Below are 22090 nucleotides of genomic sequence, written 5' to 3' on the forward strand. Positions count from 1 at the left end.
TATATATATATATATATATATAAAATTTTAAATGCAAAGGAGGCAAGAACATACAACGGAGTCAAGATAGTCTCTTCAATAAATGGTGTTGGGAAAATTGGACAGATACATGCAAAAAAATGAAACTAGACCACCAACTTACACCATACACAAAAATAAACTCAAAATGGATAAAGGACTTAAATATAAGATGGGAAACCATAAAAATACTAGAAGAATCCAAAGGCAACAAAATCTCAGACATATGCAGAAGCAATTTCTTCACCGATACAGCTCCTAGGGCATTGGAAACTAAAGAGAAAATAAACAAATGGGACTACATCAAAATAAAAAGCTTCTACACAGCAAAAGAAACCATTAACAAAACAACAAGAAAGCCCACTACATGGGAGAACATATTTGCCAATGTTATCAACGATAAGGGTTTAATCTCCAACATTTATAGGGAACTCATACAACTTAACAAAAGGAAGATAAACAATCCAATCAAAAAATGGGCAAAGGACCTAAATAGACACTTTTCAAAAGAGGACATTCAGAAAGCCAAGAGACATATGAAAACATGCTCAAAGTCACTAATCATCCTAGAAATGCAAATCAAAACAACAATGAGGTACCATCTCATATCTGTCAGAATGGCTATCATCAACAAATCAACAAATGACAAGTGCTGGAGAGGATGTGGAGAAAAAGGAACACTCGTGCACTGCTGGTGGGAATGCAGACTGGTGCAGCCACTATGGAAGACAGTATGGAGTTTCCTCAAAAAACTAAAAGATGGAACTTCCATTTGACCCCATGATCCCACTTCTAGGAATATATCCCAAGATAACAGAAACACCAATCAGAAAGGATATATGCACCCCTATGTTCATAACAGCACAATTCACCATAGCTAAGATCTGGAAACAGCCTAAGTGCCCATCAGTAGATGAATGGATTAGAACACTGTGGTACATCTACACAATGGAATACTATGCTGCTGTAAAAAAAGAAGGAATTCTTGCCATTTGCAACAGCATAGATGGAACTGGAGAGCATTATGCTAAGTGAAATAAGCCAGTCAATGAAGGAAAAATACCACATGATCTCACTCATTTATGGATAACAAAAACCATTATAAACTTATGAACAAAAATAGATACAGAGGCAGAGCAGCCTCGAACAGACTGTCAAACTACAGTGGGAAGGCCGGGGAGGGTTGGGGGGCAGGAGGGGAGGGTAAGAGATCAACCGAAGGACTTGTATGCATGCATATAAGCATAACTAATGGACATAAGACACTGGGGGGTAGGGGAGGCCAGGGGATTGTCAAGGGCGGGAAAAAAAGGAGACATATGTAATACTCTTTGTAATACTTTAAGCAATAAAACAATTAAAAAATGTCCAGAATTGGCAAACCTATAGACAGAAAGTAGATTAGGGGCTGCCTAGGGCTGGGGGATGTTATTGGAGAATGTGGAGAGACTCCTAATGAGCCAGAGCTTTCTACTTGAAATTAGAAAAATGACCTAAAATTAGATTGTGATGGTGGTTACACATCTCTGCAAAAATACTAAAAACCACTAAATTCTACACTGTAAATAGTGAATTTTGTGCTATGTAAATCTCAATAAATAGTTCATAAAAAACAAGCAAACAGAAAAGAAGTCACCTGGATGCTTGGTTAAAATGCATTGACCCTACCTCAAATTTTTACTAAGGATGAGCCTGATACTCTTTTTAAAGAGGAGCCCTAGAAAATCCTTATGTGTATGAAGGTATAGGAGCTTGTTCAAAAACATGCATTATCTTAGCAAATACACAGATTTCCACCTAACGGTCTTTGAATCAATGGTTAACTTTTGCACTAGCCCGGCAACTACCAGAATCACTTCTACTTCTGAGTGTCCTCCCTGCTTCATTCAGCCTGCTCACTCTGAATTCCACCCTGAAGCCCAACTGACATTTCTCTTCCCTTTTGATCTTTCGCAAACATTATTTCCACGTATAGTATTAACTATAGGTATTCTAAGAGCCATTCTCCTTTTATATTCCATAAATTCTTTTCTTTGAAATATTAACCCTAAAACCATGTATACCTATTGAATTCAAGAGTCACAATCACTTAGTTTGTGCAATAGCCATGAATAATAGAAAAAAATTCTGATGGTATTAAAGGATTTTGTTTTATTGGAGATGTTCTGAGACATCTAGATTTTCCCCGGTAGGAATTTCACATGGTCCTCCCTGGCAGAGAACATCCTCATTCAAATTTCATATTTGCACACTCTTTGATCCAGTAAGGGTCTGAGAAAGCAGAGGAGGCCTCTCTTCCCAACCTTAGGCATTTTGTGAAACAGAGCTAGAGAACCTGTCTGTGGCTACAGATCAGGTTTGCTGGAGGAGGTGCTGTAGCATTTTCTGCACTCATTATGTTTAACTGCAGGGAAGGGAGATCAGAAGAGCCAGATATTGGAGAGCCTTAGGGATGTTTGATGGAAAATGTGTGAAAATGATAAAAAAAAAATTAGGGCCAGACTCTGAATACATCTGACTTGAACACCTACGAAGTTTTTGTCCTAATACCTCAAATCCTCCTCCACACTCTATACTAAAAAAAGACTCAGAATTTCCCTACAAGAGATTCATCCTTTTTTAGAGCCTTAAAGGCCAGAGACTTATAAATTCCTAATTACTATAAAGTTTCCTTGGAGAATGGGTAATAATTCTTAATTATTTGAGGGATAGCTGGCTACTGAGCTGGGCAAGCAGAGCCTCCAGTCCTGCTCCCCACCCCCCACCCCCACCTGCAAACTCCTGCCAAAATGTTAACTTAAAAAAGTGAGATTTTAGCAAAGATTCTATTTGATTAGTGCAGTGGTTCTCAACCTTCTGGCCCTTTAAATACAGTTCCTCATGTTGTGACCCAACCATAAAATTATTTTCGTTGCTACTTCATAACTGTAATGTTGCTACTGTTATGAATCATAATGTAAATATCTGATATGCAGGATGGTCTTAGGCGACCCCTGTGAAAGGGTGGTTCGACCGCCAAAGGGGTCGAGACCCACAGGTTGAGAACCGCTGGCTTAAAGTATTACAAAGAGTATTACATATGTCTCCTTTTTTTTTTCTCCCCTTGACCTTCCCCTGGCCTCCCCTACCACCCAGTGTCTTGTGTCCATTGGTTATGCTTATATGCATGCATACAAGTCCTTTGGTTTATCTCTTACCCACCCCCCCCCACCCTCCCCAGCCTTCCCGCTGTAGTTTCACAGTCTGTTCGAGGCTGCTCTGCCTCTGTATCTATTTTTGTTCATCAGTTTATAATGGTCTTAATTATCCATAAATGAGTGAGATCATGTGGTATTTTTCTTTCATTGACTGGCTTATTTCACTTAGCATAATGTTCTCCAGTTCCATCCATGCTGTTGCAAATGGTAAGAATTCCTTCTTTTTTATAGCAGCATAGTATTCCATTGTGTAGATGTACCACAGTGTTCTAATCCATTCATCTGCTGATGGGCACTTAGGCTGTTTCCAGATCTTAGCTATGGTGAATTGTGCTGTTATGAACATAGGGGTGCATACATCCTTCTGATTGGTGTTTCAGGTTTCTTGGGATATATTCCTAGAAGTGGGATCACAGGGTCAAATGGGAGTTCCATTTCCAGTTTTTGAGGAAACTCCATACTGTCTTCCATAGTGGCTGCACCAGTCTGCATTCCCACCAGCAGTGCATGAGTGTTCCTTTTTCTCCACATCTTCTCCAGCACTTGTCGTTTGTTGATTTGTTGATGATAGCCATTCTGACAGATATGAGATGGTACCTCATTGTTGTTTTGATTTGCATCTCTGGGATGATTAGTGACTTTGAGCATGTTTTCATATGTCTCTTGGCTTTCTGAATGTCCTCTTTTGAAAAGTGTCTATTTAGGTCCTTTGCCCATTGCTTGCTTATTTTTAAGTCTGTGATCTTCTTTAAAAACTCAACAATGGGAGGGGTGGCGGGGGGGAAGAGTCACACACTCAGAAAGAACTTACTTTCTAGTTCAAAGGGAGAAGTTTACATAGAAATGATTGACTATCTAAAGGAAAAACAAAACAGGCAAACAAAAATAAATGATAGCAGATGAGCCCAATTGTGGACACTGGAATCCATTTCAGTTTTGTTTCTGCACATATTATTATTTGAATTTTCAGCAATTTTTAAAAATCAGTACTTTAAAATAATTTCCTCTATTCATTCAGCCAAGGCGAATCAGAAATGTAAACAGGAATACCAATTTTATTAGAAAACAACCACCACAACAAAACTTCTCTGGTTTGTAAAGAATTGCTAGAAAGAACTCCCTAGATCTTTTGTTTTCTCTTATTTGGATCATTACCCAATAACTTTTGGTGGCCAAGAAGGGCTGCAGGTCACATCTCCTTTCCTCTTTGAGGGTCACAGTTGGCTGGTCTATTTAGAGTCCACAGATGCCCTCCTGTTGAGCCCATATTCCCCCACCCTGCACCAGTCAATTACTCAACATGGCAAGAGAACTCAAGTCAGACCATTTCTATGTGACATGGGATTCTAACAGGTAATTTTGGTGGCCCACAGCCAACCAGCACTATCCCAGCACAGATACAATCGGGGGTCCTATGCAATCTTTGTCCTTCCCTCTTTCCTCCTCAGGTGTCAGACCAACTCTTTCACCTCATTATCCTTCAGAGTTATTGTGCCAAATACTTTCCAAAGTCTAATTGTCTTAACCTCTGATCTTTACAGCATCGAACTGAAGCATTACTCATGAAAAGGGAAAGTATAAATTGCTTCATTTTTTGGGTAAAGCATTATAAAATTAACTACATGGAATAAGCAGGAGAAATAGTTATGGTCTACAAGTAAAAACTTGATATATATCACACATTTGCACCAGATATACAAGTCAATTTTAAATTTTGATCAATTTTTTCAACTTCAGAGCATTTCAGATATGGGAGATAATTCCTAAAAGATGCACACCGAGAAATCATATTTTAATTTACATCTTTGTAGGGATATCTGTATTATTTCCACACTCAGAACATTATTTTCTTAGTCCAGAGTTTTTAAAGTAGAAAAATTAATGTAAGGAGGCAAGAAAGCAGAGTATGCAGGGATAAATAGTCACAGGGTTAAGACAATTCTTACAAGTCAAAGTTTTCATAATTTCATGATTTTTTTATTTGAAAAACTACTTAAACTTCTGTCTTAAATTTGAATATTCCCAATTCAAGCTAGTCACAGGAAAAAGGCAAAGGCATATAGAATATCACAATAATTCTAGTGATAATTAACCAAAATCATAGCTTTAGTCAAATTTTATTTATTGGCGATATGAAATGGTCCTTGGAATTGGGGACTACATAATGAATACTTTCCTTTCGGATGAGGTTAATGTGTTCAATTTCATTGTGCAATTCCCTTCCTCTTCTTTGCCCTTTTCTTTTATGCACATAATTGGAAAATAAACTAAAACAAACAAAATTTCTTTGGGAATTGGACTGAAAGAGAACCATTTCTCCCTGTTAGTGTTCCTATAATGGAAAGAAATAGCTTTAAATTGCATTTTCTTTTTAAGTGGAGAAAGAATTTGGATAGAATAGCAAATACTGATCTGAATATTTAAATGAGCATGCATTTGTTTATGTACAATCAAATTCTGTTTCAGAAACTAATAATTGAGAAAGAGTTACTAGGTTAACTCACTACAATAAGGGAAGACCAACCCTCTCTAGCCAAAAAAAAAAAAAAAGGAGGAAAAAATCACATTTAATAATGTGCCAGGGTGAAATAATAAAGGAACAATAAAAATCAATATGAACAAAATATTAATTGATGGGTTCAAAAGCAATAAAAAATGAATTCTAATTATTACATAATATTAGCCATTCCACATCAAATACACTATTAACAATTTACAGTAATCTCTAACTTGTGATTTCCTCATTTGTCATTTTAAAATTTAATAGATTGTTAGTTGGTCAGAAAAAGTGACTCTACCATTAATACTAAATTAGTATTTCAAAGAGAGGCAAATTATACAGGGGCACCCACCTATTTTAATAATAATAAATGATATCCAGCACTATGTAAATATAGGTAATGGTTAACTTCCATTTTATTTCTCAAAAGGCAATTAATAGTTTATTTCTTAACCCCCTCCAGTTTCAGTACAGTTGGACCATAAATGGAAAGAAGACCAAGAGGAAAAGATTACAATCAGGACATACTTTCAAGCTGGAAGTCTAGGCACCAGGAGGTTATATGTGAACTAATATTTCAAGAGGCCATTGATTTTATGTTTTGAGTCAGTATTCTCCACTTGCCTTTCCGGATGGTGGTGTGGTCCCCAAATTGGAGACTTAATGGAATTTATTTTACCTGAGATGATTTTAAATCAGTAGACTCTTGACCCTGATATATCTCATGTGTGGTGCAGTAAAAAGAACAAACTGTGAGAGTGAGAGTGAGAGTGAGAGTGAGTGTGTGTGTGTATGTGTGTGTGTGTGTGTGTGTATGTGGGGGGGGGGTGTGGTTCATGATCCTCATAGTTTCCGAGGAGGAATGACAGGTTCCTGCATGGACAACAACATGTTCAGTAGTTTATGATGCACAGGTTGGAAGCAATTTTTAGGGAAACACTGGCAACTGGACCCCAAAGTTTAGAAGGGGAAGGAGAAAGTGTGGAATGGTGGGAAGGGAAAGCCCAAGGCTTTTTATCAGGCAGACTGGTGTTATTCTTGATTCCTTTTCCTATCGCACAGCCCATGTCCCACTGTGGGCAAGTCCTGCTGGCTTGAATTACAAAAAATGTTTTCAGAATTGATCGTTCCCCGACCCAGCCCCCACATATGGCCCTCACCCAGCTACAACCTAGTCCATCTCTTTACCTGGATTATTGCTACAGTCACCAGTGCCCTCTGTGGTCTTTTTTCAAAACAGTGGCTTCAGAGGTCATTTTATTTTTTTAAAAAAAATCCATACAGTTTTTAGTTATCAAATGTACCTCAATAACGATGGGGAAAAAAGTTATAGATACAACTTCCCACAAACAGTGAATGTGCAATAAATGTTATCTATTACTACCACCTGCCCCTTGGTTTCCAAATCTGTCTTAGCCCTCACGTTAGAAGACCTTCCTGATTCTGAGTGCTTTCATAGACGAACTTCTTTTATCTGATGCCAGGCTGGTCTGGACTTGACTTTCCATCTCACTGAGTCAAAGGCTTCATAGTCCCGCCTCTGCCTACGCACATTCCCAAAGCCCTGCCAGACCCCTACATTCACACTCCCCACATATTCCTCAGCTTCACATCATGTTATACTTCCTTTCCTTCTTCCAGGGTTGCCCCTACCCCTCGCTCCTCCAAATCTGTTCCCTCACCTCCATGAGCTCTTTGCTCATATCCCACCTTCATTGGGGCTTTCCCTGCCACATGATTTGGAATGGCCATCCTAATCAACCCCTTCCCCAAGAACTTCCCATCGTCTGCCCTCATTCACTGTCTCCCGAATAGACTCAATTTATGAATGTGTTAGTTATCTCTACTGGAATGTAACCTTCTGAGAGCAAGGTTTTTTGTTTTTGTTTTTCTTACTGGTTTACTGCTTCAGCACAAATAATATTGCCACGTTTCAGTAAATATTTAGTAAATTAAATTACTTAAACCCTGGCTCTGCTACCTTTTAGTCACAGACATATATTGCACTCAGATAAAACATGGAACCTGATCTAATAAACAATTATTTTTATCTTCAAGATCCTGAAAAGTTATATCTGCCATCATAATGGAATCTTATCCCTGATTTTGATATGATCAGCTGTTCTAGGCCAGCACAATCAGTGTCTCTTACCTAATATTTATTGGGGGGAGGCCTGTGTGGCAGAAACTGACAGTCCAGGTGGGGATAAGAAATCCTCTGGCCTCTTGTACATGTAACTACTAACTGTATTCAGTGGGATTAAAGGGCTCTGCACTGGTGAGTTTAGATGTGTAACTGGAAAGGGATGTGATCTTTTAATTTTTTAAATATATCTTTATTGATTTCAGAGAGGAAGGGAGAGGGAGAGAGAAACATCAATGATGAGAGAGAATCATTGATTGGCTGCACCCTGCATGCCCCACACTGGGGATTGAGCCCACAACCCAGGCATATGCCCTCACTGGGAATTGAACCGTGTCCTCCTGGTTTATAGGTCAATGCTCAACCACTGAGCCAGCCTGGCTGGGCAAGGATTGGCTCTTTCTTCAGAGCTGCCACCTCCCACTGTGTTTCTTACAACTCCCTTCCAATAAGACTGGCTCTGGAACTTTTTACCTCTCCTCTTCTCTTTTTAAATGAAAAAAACAGGGATAATAAAAAATGCCAATCCTAAGACAATTTAGAAATTTAAAAATCTTTCCACTCTCCTATTACCATGGCCCCAGGCCAAGATCAGAAAGCTTATTACCAAGCAAGCAGTTAATACATAAATTATTCTATTATTATTTGATTATTAAAGTTAATAAAGTGTTAACAAAAGGAATTCCAGGTGAGCGGTAGAGGAAGAGTTAAAGCAGCTAAACTATCTTTTGCTGAAGAAATATCCTACCTTAAACTTTCTTTTTCTGTTTATTCCCAGGAAAGAACAAGGCAAAAAACTCTTTGTGCTGAAATATCTGATCATCAGTGTTACTGAGGAGAACCAAGATCTTCTCTGGGATTATCGAGGAGCAGGCACAGGAGATAAAACCTCACAGGGGTGTGAAACAGCGGGGCAGTCCATGCAAAAGCAGCTGCATGACTAGGACTTAAATTCAAAACAAACAAAGCAGGGACATGTTTTAGCCTCTGTCACCACATACGTGAGGGCAGGAGACCTTTACATAAAATTTTCAGCTAGCAGGAAAACAATTTGTGTCTAATGAGGAAACGCTTTGAGTAGTGGAGAAGTTGGTGAGAGGCTTTGGATAAGCACAGGGTGTGAAATCTGGAATCTTCCCTGGGGGTGGGGAAGTGTTGTCTCTTTGTGAGTTAAAGTCTCCAGATAAATTGGAAAGGCAGTCATTATTTAGCATCCCTAGGGCCAGGCCCTGGGTTTAACAGGTCATGCTGTGCAATGTCACAAAGCAGATTCCACTGCCTTGTAATAGATGAAGAAAGTAGAACAAATTATTAAAGTTATCTATCAACTAAAGTGAAGCCAGGATCCAAAATCAAGTGTGCATGATTCAAAGCTCATTTATTTTTTTTGGAACAAAGTCGATATTTCTTCCCCCTATACTAATGTTTCCGAAGATGCTTTCATTAGAACATGTGACTTTTTTTTAACATTTTCAGCATACACGGTATGAACTTGTGTGGTTGTGTGTGTTTCAAGTTACAGCCCAGAGGCAGCCAGTGTTCTAATCTGGAAGACAGGTGCCAGAGGTAGTCCTGAGCATTGTTTCAGAAACCAGGATTTCTGCTCTCTTCCTCCAAGCAGCTCACTGAATGCCAGGTTGGGTTTTCTTTGGTGAAATTAGTGGTTTGATAATCAGCAAAAATGTTAGATGACATTGGAAAAGAGGTCTCAGTGGTGAAATGAAAGGTATTGAGGATATGTAGTTTGGCAAAACATCTTTTCAAGACACCTGCAGCCTGTAAGATGACGTATGACCCCAGGGAGGCCTGTGACCTGAGCACAGGAGAAGGCTCTAGAGCAGCGGTTCTCTACCTGTGGGTCGTGACCCCTTTGGGGGTCGAACGACCCTTTCACAGGGGTCGCCTAAGACCATCGGAAAACACATATATAATTACATATTGTTTTTGTGATTAATCACTATGCTTTAATTATGTTCAATTTGTAACAATGAAATTGGGGGTCACCACAACATGAAGAACTGTATTAAAGGGTCGCGGCATTAGGAAGGTTGAGAACCACTGCTCTAGAGTCTGGATCACTTAGTGATCCTGTGCCAGCCACTAGCTTAGGAGGCTTGCTGTGGCCTGACTCTGAGTGTAGCTAAATCCTGCTTCCAGAACTATGCTACAGCTGCCCAAAGAGAACATGTTATTCAAGGTAGAGCAAGTCAGAGAGCTAGGACTTCATTGAGCTTATAGAAGCATGTGCATCAACAGTGCTGTGCCAACTTGCTACAATTATTCATTTAACAAAAATCTACCTGTGCACTAGACCTTGGACTCTGACTTTATTTCACTGTTTCAAGGTGCCAAAGCTATTTGAAAAGTAGCTATGTCTTACTTATCTCACTTTCAGTGGTTGATGTTGTCTTTCAAAAATAATCTAAAACAATGTGCATCCAACTTGGCTGAGGTCCATCTACAATTCTCTTCCTTAGACCAGTGGTGTCAGAATCACTTGAGGTTTAGAATTCTTTACTTTCTCAGCATCTTGCATTTTCATGTTCTAGGGGCAGAACCTGAGAACTTGAATTGTGAGGAGTTCCCCTAGTGATTTTTACACACCCTGCGGACTCAGCTAATGAAGATATAATCAAGGGAGCATCAAGACCATTTGCTGACAGCTTTTCTCAATGGAAGATCAGCAACCCAAGAGAGAAGAAACATGCTGCAGACTGCTCGGTTTGAAAACCAAAATTGGTGAAGTAAGTGGCAATCTATAAAGCCCTCATCTCCGATAAGCTCTGTGCCATAAATTTGTGGTTACAGCTGTTTGCTTACCCATCTAGATGGAAATAGATCACAACAGGCCTTAGACATTCAGCAAGCTCATCCATGGCCAAAGACATTCCACTGTCACTTGGATGGGTAGGAATTATCAACAGCTTTCCAACGGACTACAGTGATCCATTTTCTATGACAACAATAACAACTGTTGGCCAAAAGCCCATCATATCAAATATCTCTTTGGAGGAAAACCAGTTGGGCTATTGGGCTATTGGGCTGCTTTTTCTCACATCAATAAGATGGCTGACTTTCATCCACTCATCAACTATTTATTATGAGCCTTTTGAAACTTCGGTAGTTTTAATTCCTAATAAATGCCATGAAAGATTACAGATGCAGAGGTCTAGGTCAGGACTTCTGTCTCCGAGTTGTCACTCATCATCAAACCATGACACAGAGGGAGACACTCCCTGGGACAGGAGTCAGAGATCTCGAGTCCAGGCACTGGCTACAAACTCAGTGGCAAGTCAGTAAAGCTCCTGGGGCTCCTGTTTCTTCTTTTAGATAACAGGGAATAAAATGCTGGTGTCGCCTATTTTTCAGAACTTACTAATTCATTCGTAATTATTTATTCATCATCTACTATATTCCAGGAATTTTTGTAGAACCTTGGTGATTCAATTGGGAACAAGACACACAGGGGTGTTAAAAGTAGGTTTATAGTTGTAATACAAATAAATAATAACAATGATTGATAAATAATAATATAAAAATAAGCTCTGTTTCACATACTCACAGCGAACTATAAACCTGCTTTTGCCCACCCCTGTATGAGATGGCTGCTCTAAAGTAGACTGATTCTAATAATCAGAAAAAAATGGATACATATAATGATCTATGAAACTTATTTTATATAAGCAGATAAATATATATGTGAATATTAATAGCTATATTTTAGAGGCAAATATATGTGCACATATATCTTTAAAGTTTAAACCAAGGCCTTTTCTAATGATGCAGTGTATTTGTTTAGATTTCACATTGCATGATTTAAGATGAGAAAGGCAATAATCTAATAAAGGATATATTGCTCTAGACAAAAAACCTAGCACATTAATAAAGGGTGTCGCCATATTTCATTAATGATTAAAAAAAATCATTTTCTTCCAGGATGCATTCCTCAACATAGAAAACTTTCTAGTTTGTGCTACAACACTCTCTTACATGTAGTAAAATTTATCATTAAGAGAATCCTCCTCCTTATTAATTTTTTCATTACTTAAGAACTAAGATGTGTGCAGGCAGTCTCTAAGATGGCCTGAATAACCCCTGTGTCCTTGTGTGATCCCTTCCTTTATGTGTGGCTTAGATTTAGTGACTCATTTCTAATAAACTGTATATAACCAAACTGGTGGGATGCCATTTACAAGATGAATTGTAAGAAAACTTTGGCTTACATCCTGGAAACTCTCTCTTGCTATGGCTTTCCTTTCCCCTCTCCTTCCCTCTATTCCCTTTCTCCGCCTTCTCCGGCTCCCTCTCTCTCAGTCCAATCACCTATAGGAGAGGCCTCTTGAAGGATCAGAGCCACATGAAGGAGAACTAAGGCCTCCCAGGCAATACCAGCACTGACTGTCAACCAAGCGAGTGTGCCTTTTTGGAAGCAGACCATCCAGCCAAATCCAGGCTTCAAATGATGTAGCCACACTCAATAGCTTGGGTATGACTTCATGAGAGACCCTCCTGAGTCAGGAAAACCCAGCTAAGCCATCCCTGACTTCCTCATTTAGAGTAACTGTGAGATAATGCTTGCTGTGTAAGCCACCAAGTTTTGGGGTAATAACACAGGAATAGGTGACAAATATAGAATTCAAGGACTTTTGAGTATAGTATTATGAAAATGAGTAGATTCAGAATCTCATGCTTTATACATGAATTGGACTAGAATAATATGCTGATGTCATTTAGTACCTTCATCATGAAGAAACAAATTTGCCACTTATTTTAACACAATGGGATATGACTGATTTTCCCCATATCTACTGTGTCCATTGAATCAAATATAAATACTTTATAATCAAACTTCATTGAAACTCTATTTTTTATCAATGTATTAGTTAAAAGATTTAAAAAATGGCAGTCTTTTACCTCCGAAGAAGTACTTCTCTCCAGTTTTAACTTGAAGAGGACTGTTAGTTCGAACTGCTGAGGCCTCATCTCCATCAATGGTGAGAATAGCAAAATTTTCCTTAGCAAGAAAACGAACCTCGTGCCACTGTCCATCGTTCAACCCAGAACCTGTAAAGTACAAAATAAAAGTAAATTTATTTTCTTAAGATTATTCAGTTTTAAACAATATTTAATATCAACAGTTAGAACTTTATAAGTAAAAATTAGTTATATCTTAACTAGAGGCCCGGTGCACAAAAATTTGATATTGCATGTTTACTTAACATCGTGTTTTATTCTGCATTGAACCAAGTAAGGAATAATGTAATCCAATCTAAGGAGATAATATTAATGTGCTATTGTGGTACTTGGGAAAATGAATGAAGTAAATAAAGTTGTTTGGAAGGTAATGATGAATCATTTTAATTTAATAACTTATTTTCTGGTTAGCTTTACTAGCCTCTACCATCATAAAATGGATTTATGACATTTGTCTAATGTCTCTCTTTTTATAAACTGTTTTTGCATTATTAATTTTTCTCAATAAGAACATATGGAAAGTACAGTTGATAGAAATTAACTATTTTTATAGTTATTTGTGCTAATTGACCACTAATAAGCATGGGAAACAATACCAGGATTATCTGATCATTTACCAATACGGTATCTTTATAATGAAGTAGGTTATATTTAAATAAATAAAAAATAAAAAAAACAAATCAACAACTCCCACCCCTAACAATCACATTTCATTGATGCTTAGGATAAAGATCTTGGGGAACAAAAATCCTATCAAGCTCTCCATTACACAGGCAATAAAGTTTCTGTTTAATGTGTTTATTTTATGACGAATAATTAGAAAATTAAAAAGCACATAGAGAATGGCCACTGAACATAAATATCTGGAAAGATTTTAAGAAACACGAAGAGACAGAGAAGTTTATGAGGGTCAGAATGGCTTTCTTTGACCTTTTACAGTTCTGTGCTCTGTCAAGGGAAGTGATTTTGTGTTAGTCGGCTCCAGGTAGAATAATGTAGAATCCACAGGTAGAAGTAACTTGAAGATAAGCCTAGCAGGTAAAGGCCTCAAAAAATGGAATGAGAGTAAATCAATAAAATGCTGATGACGGCTCCCAGGCTCTGGTCTGAGGTCTGCAAACCAAAGCTTACAGACCAAAGGCAGGCTGCTGCGGTCCATTTTGGTGCAGCCTGGTAACTAAAAATATTCTCACGTTTTTAATAATTAAAAATAAATAAAAGAAAAATGTTAATTTATATGCAAAAATTATATAAAATTCAGATTTCAGTGTCCATATAAAGTTTTATTGGACTACAGGCACGCTCACTTGTTTACACATTGCCAAAGACAGAGTAAAACAAACAGCAGCTACAGAGACTGTTTCCCTGGCAATGCCTTAACTATTTACTGTGTGGTCCTTTACAGAAAAAGCATAAACCAGTGGTGGCTTTATACTATCAAACAGGAATGCTACTTTAAAGAAAAACATTAAGGCCTTTTGAAACTTAGAAGATAGTCACATGTAGGTAGTATTTACTGGTAAATATCATTACAAATTATACTGGTAAATATCATTTCAAAAATCACCTCTCAGGTATTCATTTTAGATGTTCAAATTTTAATTCAGTATTACATATTTGAGCACATTTTATTTCAACAGAGAAAATTAAAATTCCTTGCTCTAAAGTAACTTATAGTAAATGACTTCTAAACTATAAAATATGTATAATACATATACACAGATAAATATAAAATTTTTGTGCTGAAATTACTATGCAAATGTAAAACCTTATTCTAAAATTAAAATCAGGCCCTGGCTCAATAGCTCAAGTGCTTAGAGTGTCAACCAGATACACCAAGGTTGCAGGTTCGATCCCTAGTCAGGGCACATACAAGAATTAGCCAATGAATGCATAAATAAGTAAATCAATAAATAAGTGGGGGTTTTTTTCTCTCTCTCTCTCTGAAAATCAATAGAGCGGTTAAAAATAAAATTAAATTAAAATCAGTTAGCTGTCTGACAAGTAATAGTAATGTTTACTGAAAAACTTCCTTCTCAAGTAGTTGGCCTGTATCTTTACCATAATGTTTTTCTCTCAAGTACAAAACTGGGTTTAGCATGGATTAACCATAAAAGAGCCTGGTTTTGATTCTGGCTTTTGTTTTTGCCTTTACAATGTGATAAACCCTGCTTTAAAATGCAATTTTGGGTCAGGATCTCAAGTACATGAATCTTACAAATGTTCATATCACAAAATTAATTCTAAATAATTACACATCAGAGGAAGTCACCTGTAAGATGTCTTTAGCTGACAGAGTGTCCCATCCTATATGGTAGACCAGAAAGCCTTTCTAAAAATCCCTGTGAAAATCTTTTCTTCACAAAATTAATTTATGAAAGAAGATCATCAGCTTAATTGTTCATGGCAAAATATCTATTATTCCAATCAGATTAAAATAAAAAGGTTACTTTATTTTCTCCAGGAAACTTAATTACTAGAGACACTGGACTGAAGATAAAAAGCAGCCTGTTGATAGCAGCCACTGCCACATCTGAGCCTGAACTGTGATTTCTATTCATTTTAGTTCCAATTATTATTTTGAACTTTTCATGTTAATAATCATCCAGCGGCAAGCTTCAGCAGTCTGTAATAGGAATGGGCCGCAAATATAATGAAGCCCATTCTTCAATGGGGGAAAGAATTATCTAATTGCTCAAAATAAAATATGCTACTTCTTTGAATTTTTCTTCATCTGCATGTTATTAAAAAAAAATAATAGCCCAAAGGCTCACTCTAGAGACGAATCTAATTTCATGGTCTCTGTATATGCAAGTATTTATAGATACACTGTTCTAAGCTTTCTAGGGCAATCACTCTGGTAAGCATTTTACTTGCATTTAACTCACTTATAATTCACAGAAAATTAAAATATATAGATATATATTTCCCAAATAAGTAGGTGAGATAACCGAATCTAATAAAATGTAAGCATCTGTAGCTAATAAATATCAGAACTTCAAATTATAATTCAGATATATCTGTTTGGTTCCAGAGGCTGAATTCTTACAACAAACACACAAATATAAACAAAACAAAAAAGAAAGTATGTTATATCACCTCTGTGCATTTGTGGTCGAGTTCTTTTCCACTGTGCGCACATGGACACGTGTACACACACACACACACACACACACACACACACACACTTCAATTTGCTGCCACCACTGTACAGGAGCTCAGTTTCTGGTGATATCCTTGTCTCACGTAGTACGAGGGTTGCGTATAAACTGAGACACCATCCAGTTTCAGCATTTGCACTGTCAGATTTCTGTTGTACTGGAAGATCACATACTATATGTCTTTCAGTATTTTCTCTATAAAAATATGTTAATTGCTTTTAGAGAGAGAGGAAGGGAGAGAGAGATGGAAACACCAACGAGAGAGAAACATCCATTGGCTGCCTCCTGCACGCCTCCTACTGGGGATTGAACCCACAACCTGGCCATGTGCCCTGACCAGGAATCTAACTGGGGACCTCTTGGTTGCATGGAACAATGCTCAACCAACTGAGACATACTGGACAGGGCTTTTAGTATTTTTTTACATTGGTGTTTTCTCTTAAAATTGTAATCAGTATGGAAATCTTATACTACAGGGTTGAGAAGCAAATTCTAGCATTTTCTCCCAAGGCACATTAAAATAAGTTCATGAGTATTAAAACCATCACTATATGTTGTGAAACTGAGCAAAGGGAGCTCTGTGTTGACTCTTCACTTTATAATGAGTGGATCAGTGCTCTTAAACCTGCTATCTTGTTATTAGTTTGTAGAGCTAAGACTCTAATCTAGACCTTTTGACACTCAAGAAGCAGTTTCCCCCACTATTCAGAACTCAGCTGTCAAATTTTATGAGGAGAAAAAAAGAGGAGGCCATCGTTTCAGCATATTTCACCTCTGCCTGAGTCTATTCTCTCCAATGCAAGGGAGACTCAAACAACTTTGCGTGAAAGACGGACTACAATAAAATTATATGACCTCTCTTGCTGACTTGCTCCAAAATGTGTTTTTCATTTATCACTTCCTAGACCATCTGCCATTTTGAATAAGTAGTACAGAATTAGTTTTTCATCAGAGAAGCTATAAGAAATCACCTCTTTAAAGAATTTTACAAATTAACAATATTTCTTAATAATTTTTAATTCATATGAAATGAAACATTAATGACATTTAAGAACTTTTGAAATTCAATACCATATGGAAATCACTCAGAATACCACAGTTGATCAGATCATTGATATAAGATATAAACTTATAATAAATACCAATACATTTATTCTGGAAAGAAATGTACTATCATTCCAAGTTTTATTAAAAATATCAAAGAACATAAATCACAACAAACACATCACTAGATAGGACTAAAGCAGCACTTCTCCTTTGCTGTGAAAGAGGTGTTATTCCTCCACTCACTATCCTATAGCCAATGATTGTCCCTGAGAAGGGAGACACCCACCAAGGACCCATACCTGCTACACAGTGGGTTCCTGATGGCTGGACAGTGGATCAGGACAGGCCTGATAAAGAAGGGTGCTGATGCTTGAACTTAAAAAAAAGAGACTTATGCCTCAAATTTCCTGAGTGCCCACACATGCCTGGCACCATCTACACACACTGCATGTATAGCTGTACTGACTCTTCTCAACAGTGAGCAGCAAGGGAGCCGAGCACAAGAAACAGTGTTGTAGCTAAGAGGGCTAGTCCAGGAGCCAGGGTTCTGCATTTGCTCCTGTCTTTGCTAACCTGGGCAATTTACTTAACCTCTCTGTGCCTCAGGTCTCTCTTCTCTAAAATGCAAATAGCAATGTTCACTTTATAAATTTCTTTTGAGGAACAAATGAATTAGTATTTCTAATAGCACTAGAACAGAGCCTAGTGACTAGGGAAGCAGTAGATCTATATCATTAGATCAAAAAATAAAGAAGCTTTGCCCAGCCAGCATTGCTCAGTGGTTGAGCATCAACCTATGAACCATGAGGTCACGGTTTGATTCCCAGTCAGGGTACGTGCCCAGGTTGCAGGCTTAATCCCCAGTGTGGGGGTGCAGGAGGCAGCCAATCAATGATTCTCTCTCATCATTGATATTTCTCTCTCTCACCCTTTCTCTCTGAAATATATATATATGTATATATATATATATATATAAAGAAGTTTTGATGTATTTTTTTCACAGAAGAGGAAGCTGAAACTTCAGTTGAGTACTTTTCTTTGGATTATTACCTCACAATTACAAATATTGGTATATTTGTTATAAATATCCTTCTAAACAAGTGTAATACATTTTAACAAGTCGGACATCATAAATATCCACATTTGGGGCACCTGAAAAGAAAAAGTCCTAATGTTATTCTAATGAGCATTTGAAGCTTAGAAAAATGTGTCCAGTGACAGCATTACACATGGAAAAATTCCTGCATTCAAACAACTTCGAGGTAAAGATGACTTGTTCTGCAAAAAGTGTGCCAGAAGTCTGACAAGGTTAAGACAAGGACACTGCTATTAAAGCTGCATGTAAAAGTTTATAGATGCGAGTTAGTCAAAAGGTACTCTCAATGATCTTGCTGGGGAAATGGGGGGACTGCCCTATATTGGGGATTATATTCTATTCAGGCACATATGAAACATGCCCCATAAGAGACTGAGCTAGATAGAGAAGTGGTGTTTGGCCTACAGAGCCACCCTTAGGGGGGTAGAATAGAACAATGGTCAAGGGCATGGACTCAAGTCAGACATCAAGATACAAATCTCATTTCTGCTCACCTAATAGCTGGGCCTCCCGCAAATTAACCTTTTTATGCCTCAGTTCCCTTCTCTGTGAAATGGAGATAACAGAAGTATCTGCTCCATAGGGCTGTTGTGAGGACTAAGGGCATATATTATCTTTTAGAACAGTACCTGGCACATAATTAACATTCAGTAAATATTAGCTATTGTTTCTTATTCAGTGAGTGAGCATAGCTCTCTACATATCAACTTGTATTGTTGAACTTTAATTCTATAATCATTAGCTGTTATGAAATTATTACAATTGGTTTTCTTTATGAATACCTCCCTCCTCAATATAAATCCAGTAGTGTAATATCAGTGGTGAGGAATTTGAATATTTGAACAGGTAGCTCCCAATATATCTCTTGTTATTATCAAATTCAACTGTTTTTGAAGCCAATCTTGAGCAAAATGAGTTTTGTAAAACTAGATTATTTAATAGATGTGGTTCTGAATGTCTGTGTAATATTTTCAAAAATTAAATCCAATTTCAAGCAAGGATTTCTCATGATGACTAACTTTGAGGAGATTGAGATATACCACAGTATACATTTTCTAAAATATTTTTGTTTAAAAAAATACTATTGCAACAATCTGATTTAATTTTAAACTGAAAGATTATTTGATGTTACTTTATAATAGGTCCCTCCATTTCTTCACCAATTCCTAATGATGAAAACTTTTCAGCTGTACATTACAAAAGGAAACCAGTATTTTCACAAAGACATTTTTTTAACCTAAAACCAACATCTTTAAAACCATATTCCACCTTCTGGTCTTAATTTTTTTCATAAGATGACTAAATCATTTTACAATATTTTCTCTAACATCTCCCTAACTTGTAATTGTTAGAAAGGCTTGTTTAGTATGCAAATGTAAAATGTTAATGAAGCATATTCTATCTAGGCTGTCTCTCTAATAGCATTATTTTTAAAGTGAGACTCTTGAGGTGGTTGCTTTGATTGAACTAGAAGAAACAGATGTTGCTCTTATTAAAGACAAGAAGAAAAGACTGGTTTAATGAATATTGAAAAAAGAAAGTATTTAAAATACAGTAGCAAACCAAGATGTAACATCTGTTTCAATATGTTTCAAATAAAATTACAGTGACTAGAATTTTCAATCTTTTTGCTCAATCCTCAATCTTGAAAGAAAAATGTCCTGGAATATGAATCCATCTTTAGGCAGTTATGTGCTTCTCTGATATGTAAGATACCTCATAAGTTATCAGTTAACTATTTATGCAATAATAAAGAAAAGGAAGTACGCATCTCTATATAAACATGTCACATACTATGTCTTTTTTATCTACATAAATTCCATATCATCGGGAAATTGATTCAACTTAATCTTGCTCACTTCTACATGCCAATACAAACTACCTTCTATAATATATGACCAATTACAATCAGACAGAACATGAAATAAGGTTCTTGGGCAGGCACGGTATACTTCTATTTTTTTTTAAGCTGAAGAAACAGCTAAATGTGTTTCTGTCTCGGTATAGACAGAATGTCACCTTAGAACATGCCTTTTCTGAAAGTCACTAGAATGGAACCTTTCACTAGGCTAATACACTGGGGAGAGCACACTTCATGACATTTTTCATGAGTGGCTAGAAATGACCCAGTTGCTTATTTAATATGTAGAATCTTAGGGATGGGCAGAGTCTTTCCTTTCAGGCACCCAGAATCTTCTGAGGAAAAAAAGGCTCAGATTAATCAATTTTATTGCCTTGTCTGCAAGTTATTCATTTGGGGGAACTTTTAAAGTTCTACACTGAAACCTCCAAATCATTGCCAAGGAAATTAAAGCTCAAAATAAAGGGAGATATATACCATGCCGTCCTAGTAAAAATTCCAATATTGGCCTTTGTAGGAAAAGATATATAATATTATACAAGGTATAAGGAAATGTAAAAAAAACTTAAATATTTAAAAAATAAAGCAAAAAGAAAAACAAAATTAGGAGCTATATCACATGATTTAAAGACTTGCTATAAAACTATAATAATTCACAAAGAGATCAGAAATAGACCCACACATATGTGGTCCATTATTTTTTTGACAAGGCATAAGGCAACTCAATGGAGAAAGATAAGGTGTTTTTGTTTATTTCTTCATTTTTAAATTATGTGGGAACACTGAATGAATGTAGGGGGGAAAATGTATCTCAATTTTCACCATACACAATACATGAAAGTGAATTCTAGATGGGTTTTAGACCCAAACACAAAAGTTCTACTATAAAACTTCTGAAAGATAACAGAATACCTTCAGGGCTTGGGGGGTTATCAGAGATTTCTTACGTCATCAAAATCACCTGTTAAATTTGGCTTCACCAAAATGAAGTATCCCTGCTTATCGCTGGACATGGTTCAGAAAATTCAAGGCAAGACAGAGAGCAAAACAAAATAAACACACATATTTGATAAGAGGACATATTACAATAATACATTAAAAGCTCTTAAAGTCAATAATTGAAAGATAAAACTGGGCAAAAGTCACATCATGCATAAAGATGTATTAATCCCCCATAAACACATGAACAATTGCTTGACATCATTAGTCATTAGGGGAACTAAAACCACAATGACATACGTTTTATAACCTCTTCAGTGGCTAAAAGTTAAAAGGACTAAGTAAGGATCTGGGTTAATCTGTACTCTTGTACATTGCTGGTGGTATGAAATTTTGTTCAACCATTTTGGAAAATTGGAAGTTTTAAAATTATTAATCCTATAGCCTAGCAATTCCCCTCCCAAATATTTACCCACCAAAATAAAAATATATGTTGTAAAAACATTCATATAGGATTTTTTGGCATCTTTATTCATAATAGGCCCATGTTCCTACAGTGCAAGAAAGCTTAGGTAAACTTCTTTCGGGTCCAAGTTATAATGCTGTCAGCCATTTGTTCAGTGTTAATGAATCAATGTACGTATGTATTAATCAAGGTAACTTTAAATAGAAACACACATAAAACAAGGTTATGTACTGATCAATTGATGCAAATGTTGGGATCAGAGGACTGTAGGAACCTACCCTGTATTTCTTGTAGGAGCAATGATTCAGTGTTCACTAAGTCAGTGTTCGCAATGACCATATAGAACATAACTCCTGCACAATAAATGGATTTAGGGAGACAAGACTGAGAGCAGGGAGGCCTACTAGGAAGCTTGTACAGTAAGTAGGACAAGAGAAGATGGAGGCTTGGACCAAGGTTAGCATTGGAGAAAAGTGTTCAGATTTGTTATATATTTTGTAGGTACCATTGACAGGTCTGACTCATTAATTGGTTATCAAAAATTTGATAACAAGAAAAATATGAGACTTAAACAATGGAGGGGAAATCAATGCCATTTAATTAATCAGAGACTGGGGTAGGGAGTCAATGTTGGGTATGTCCATTAGAAATCTAAGTAGAAATGTCAGGCAGACTGTTGTACATTTGT

The 22090-nt window shown here is 36.9% G+C and overlaps 1 protein-coding gene across 1 annotated transcript in view; it reads right to left on the reverse strand.

Annotated features, from left to right (window-relative positions):
• Positions 1-22090, reverse strand: part of CNTNAP2 (contactin associated protein like 2) — a 1215871-nt gene that overhangs the window by 808989 nt on the left and 384792 nt on the right. The window contains exon 9 of the mRNA XM_006088715.3: positions 12773-12922. Coding sequence (XP_006088777.1) covers positions 12773-12922 — 150 coding nt within the window. The remainder of the gene's footprint in view (positions 1-12772; positions 12923-22090) is intronic.

The sequence above is a fragment of the Myotis lucifugus genome, unplaced genomic scaffold (assembly GCF_000147115.1).
Source record: "Myotis lucifugus unplaced genomic scaffold, Myoluc2.0 scaffold_51, whole genome shotgun sequence".
In the NCBI taxonomy this organism is placed as follows: domain Eukaryota; kingdom Metazoa; phylum Chordata; class Mammalia; order Chiroptera; family Vespertilionidae; genus Myotis; species Myotis lucifugus.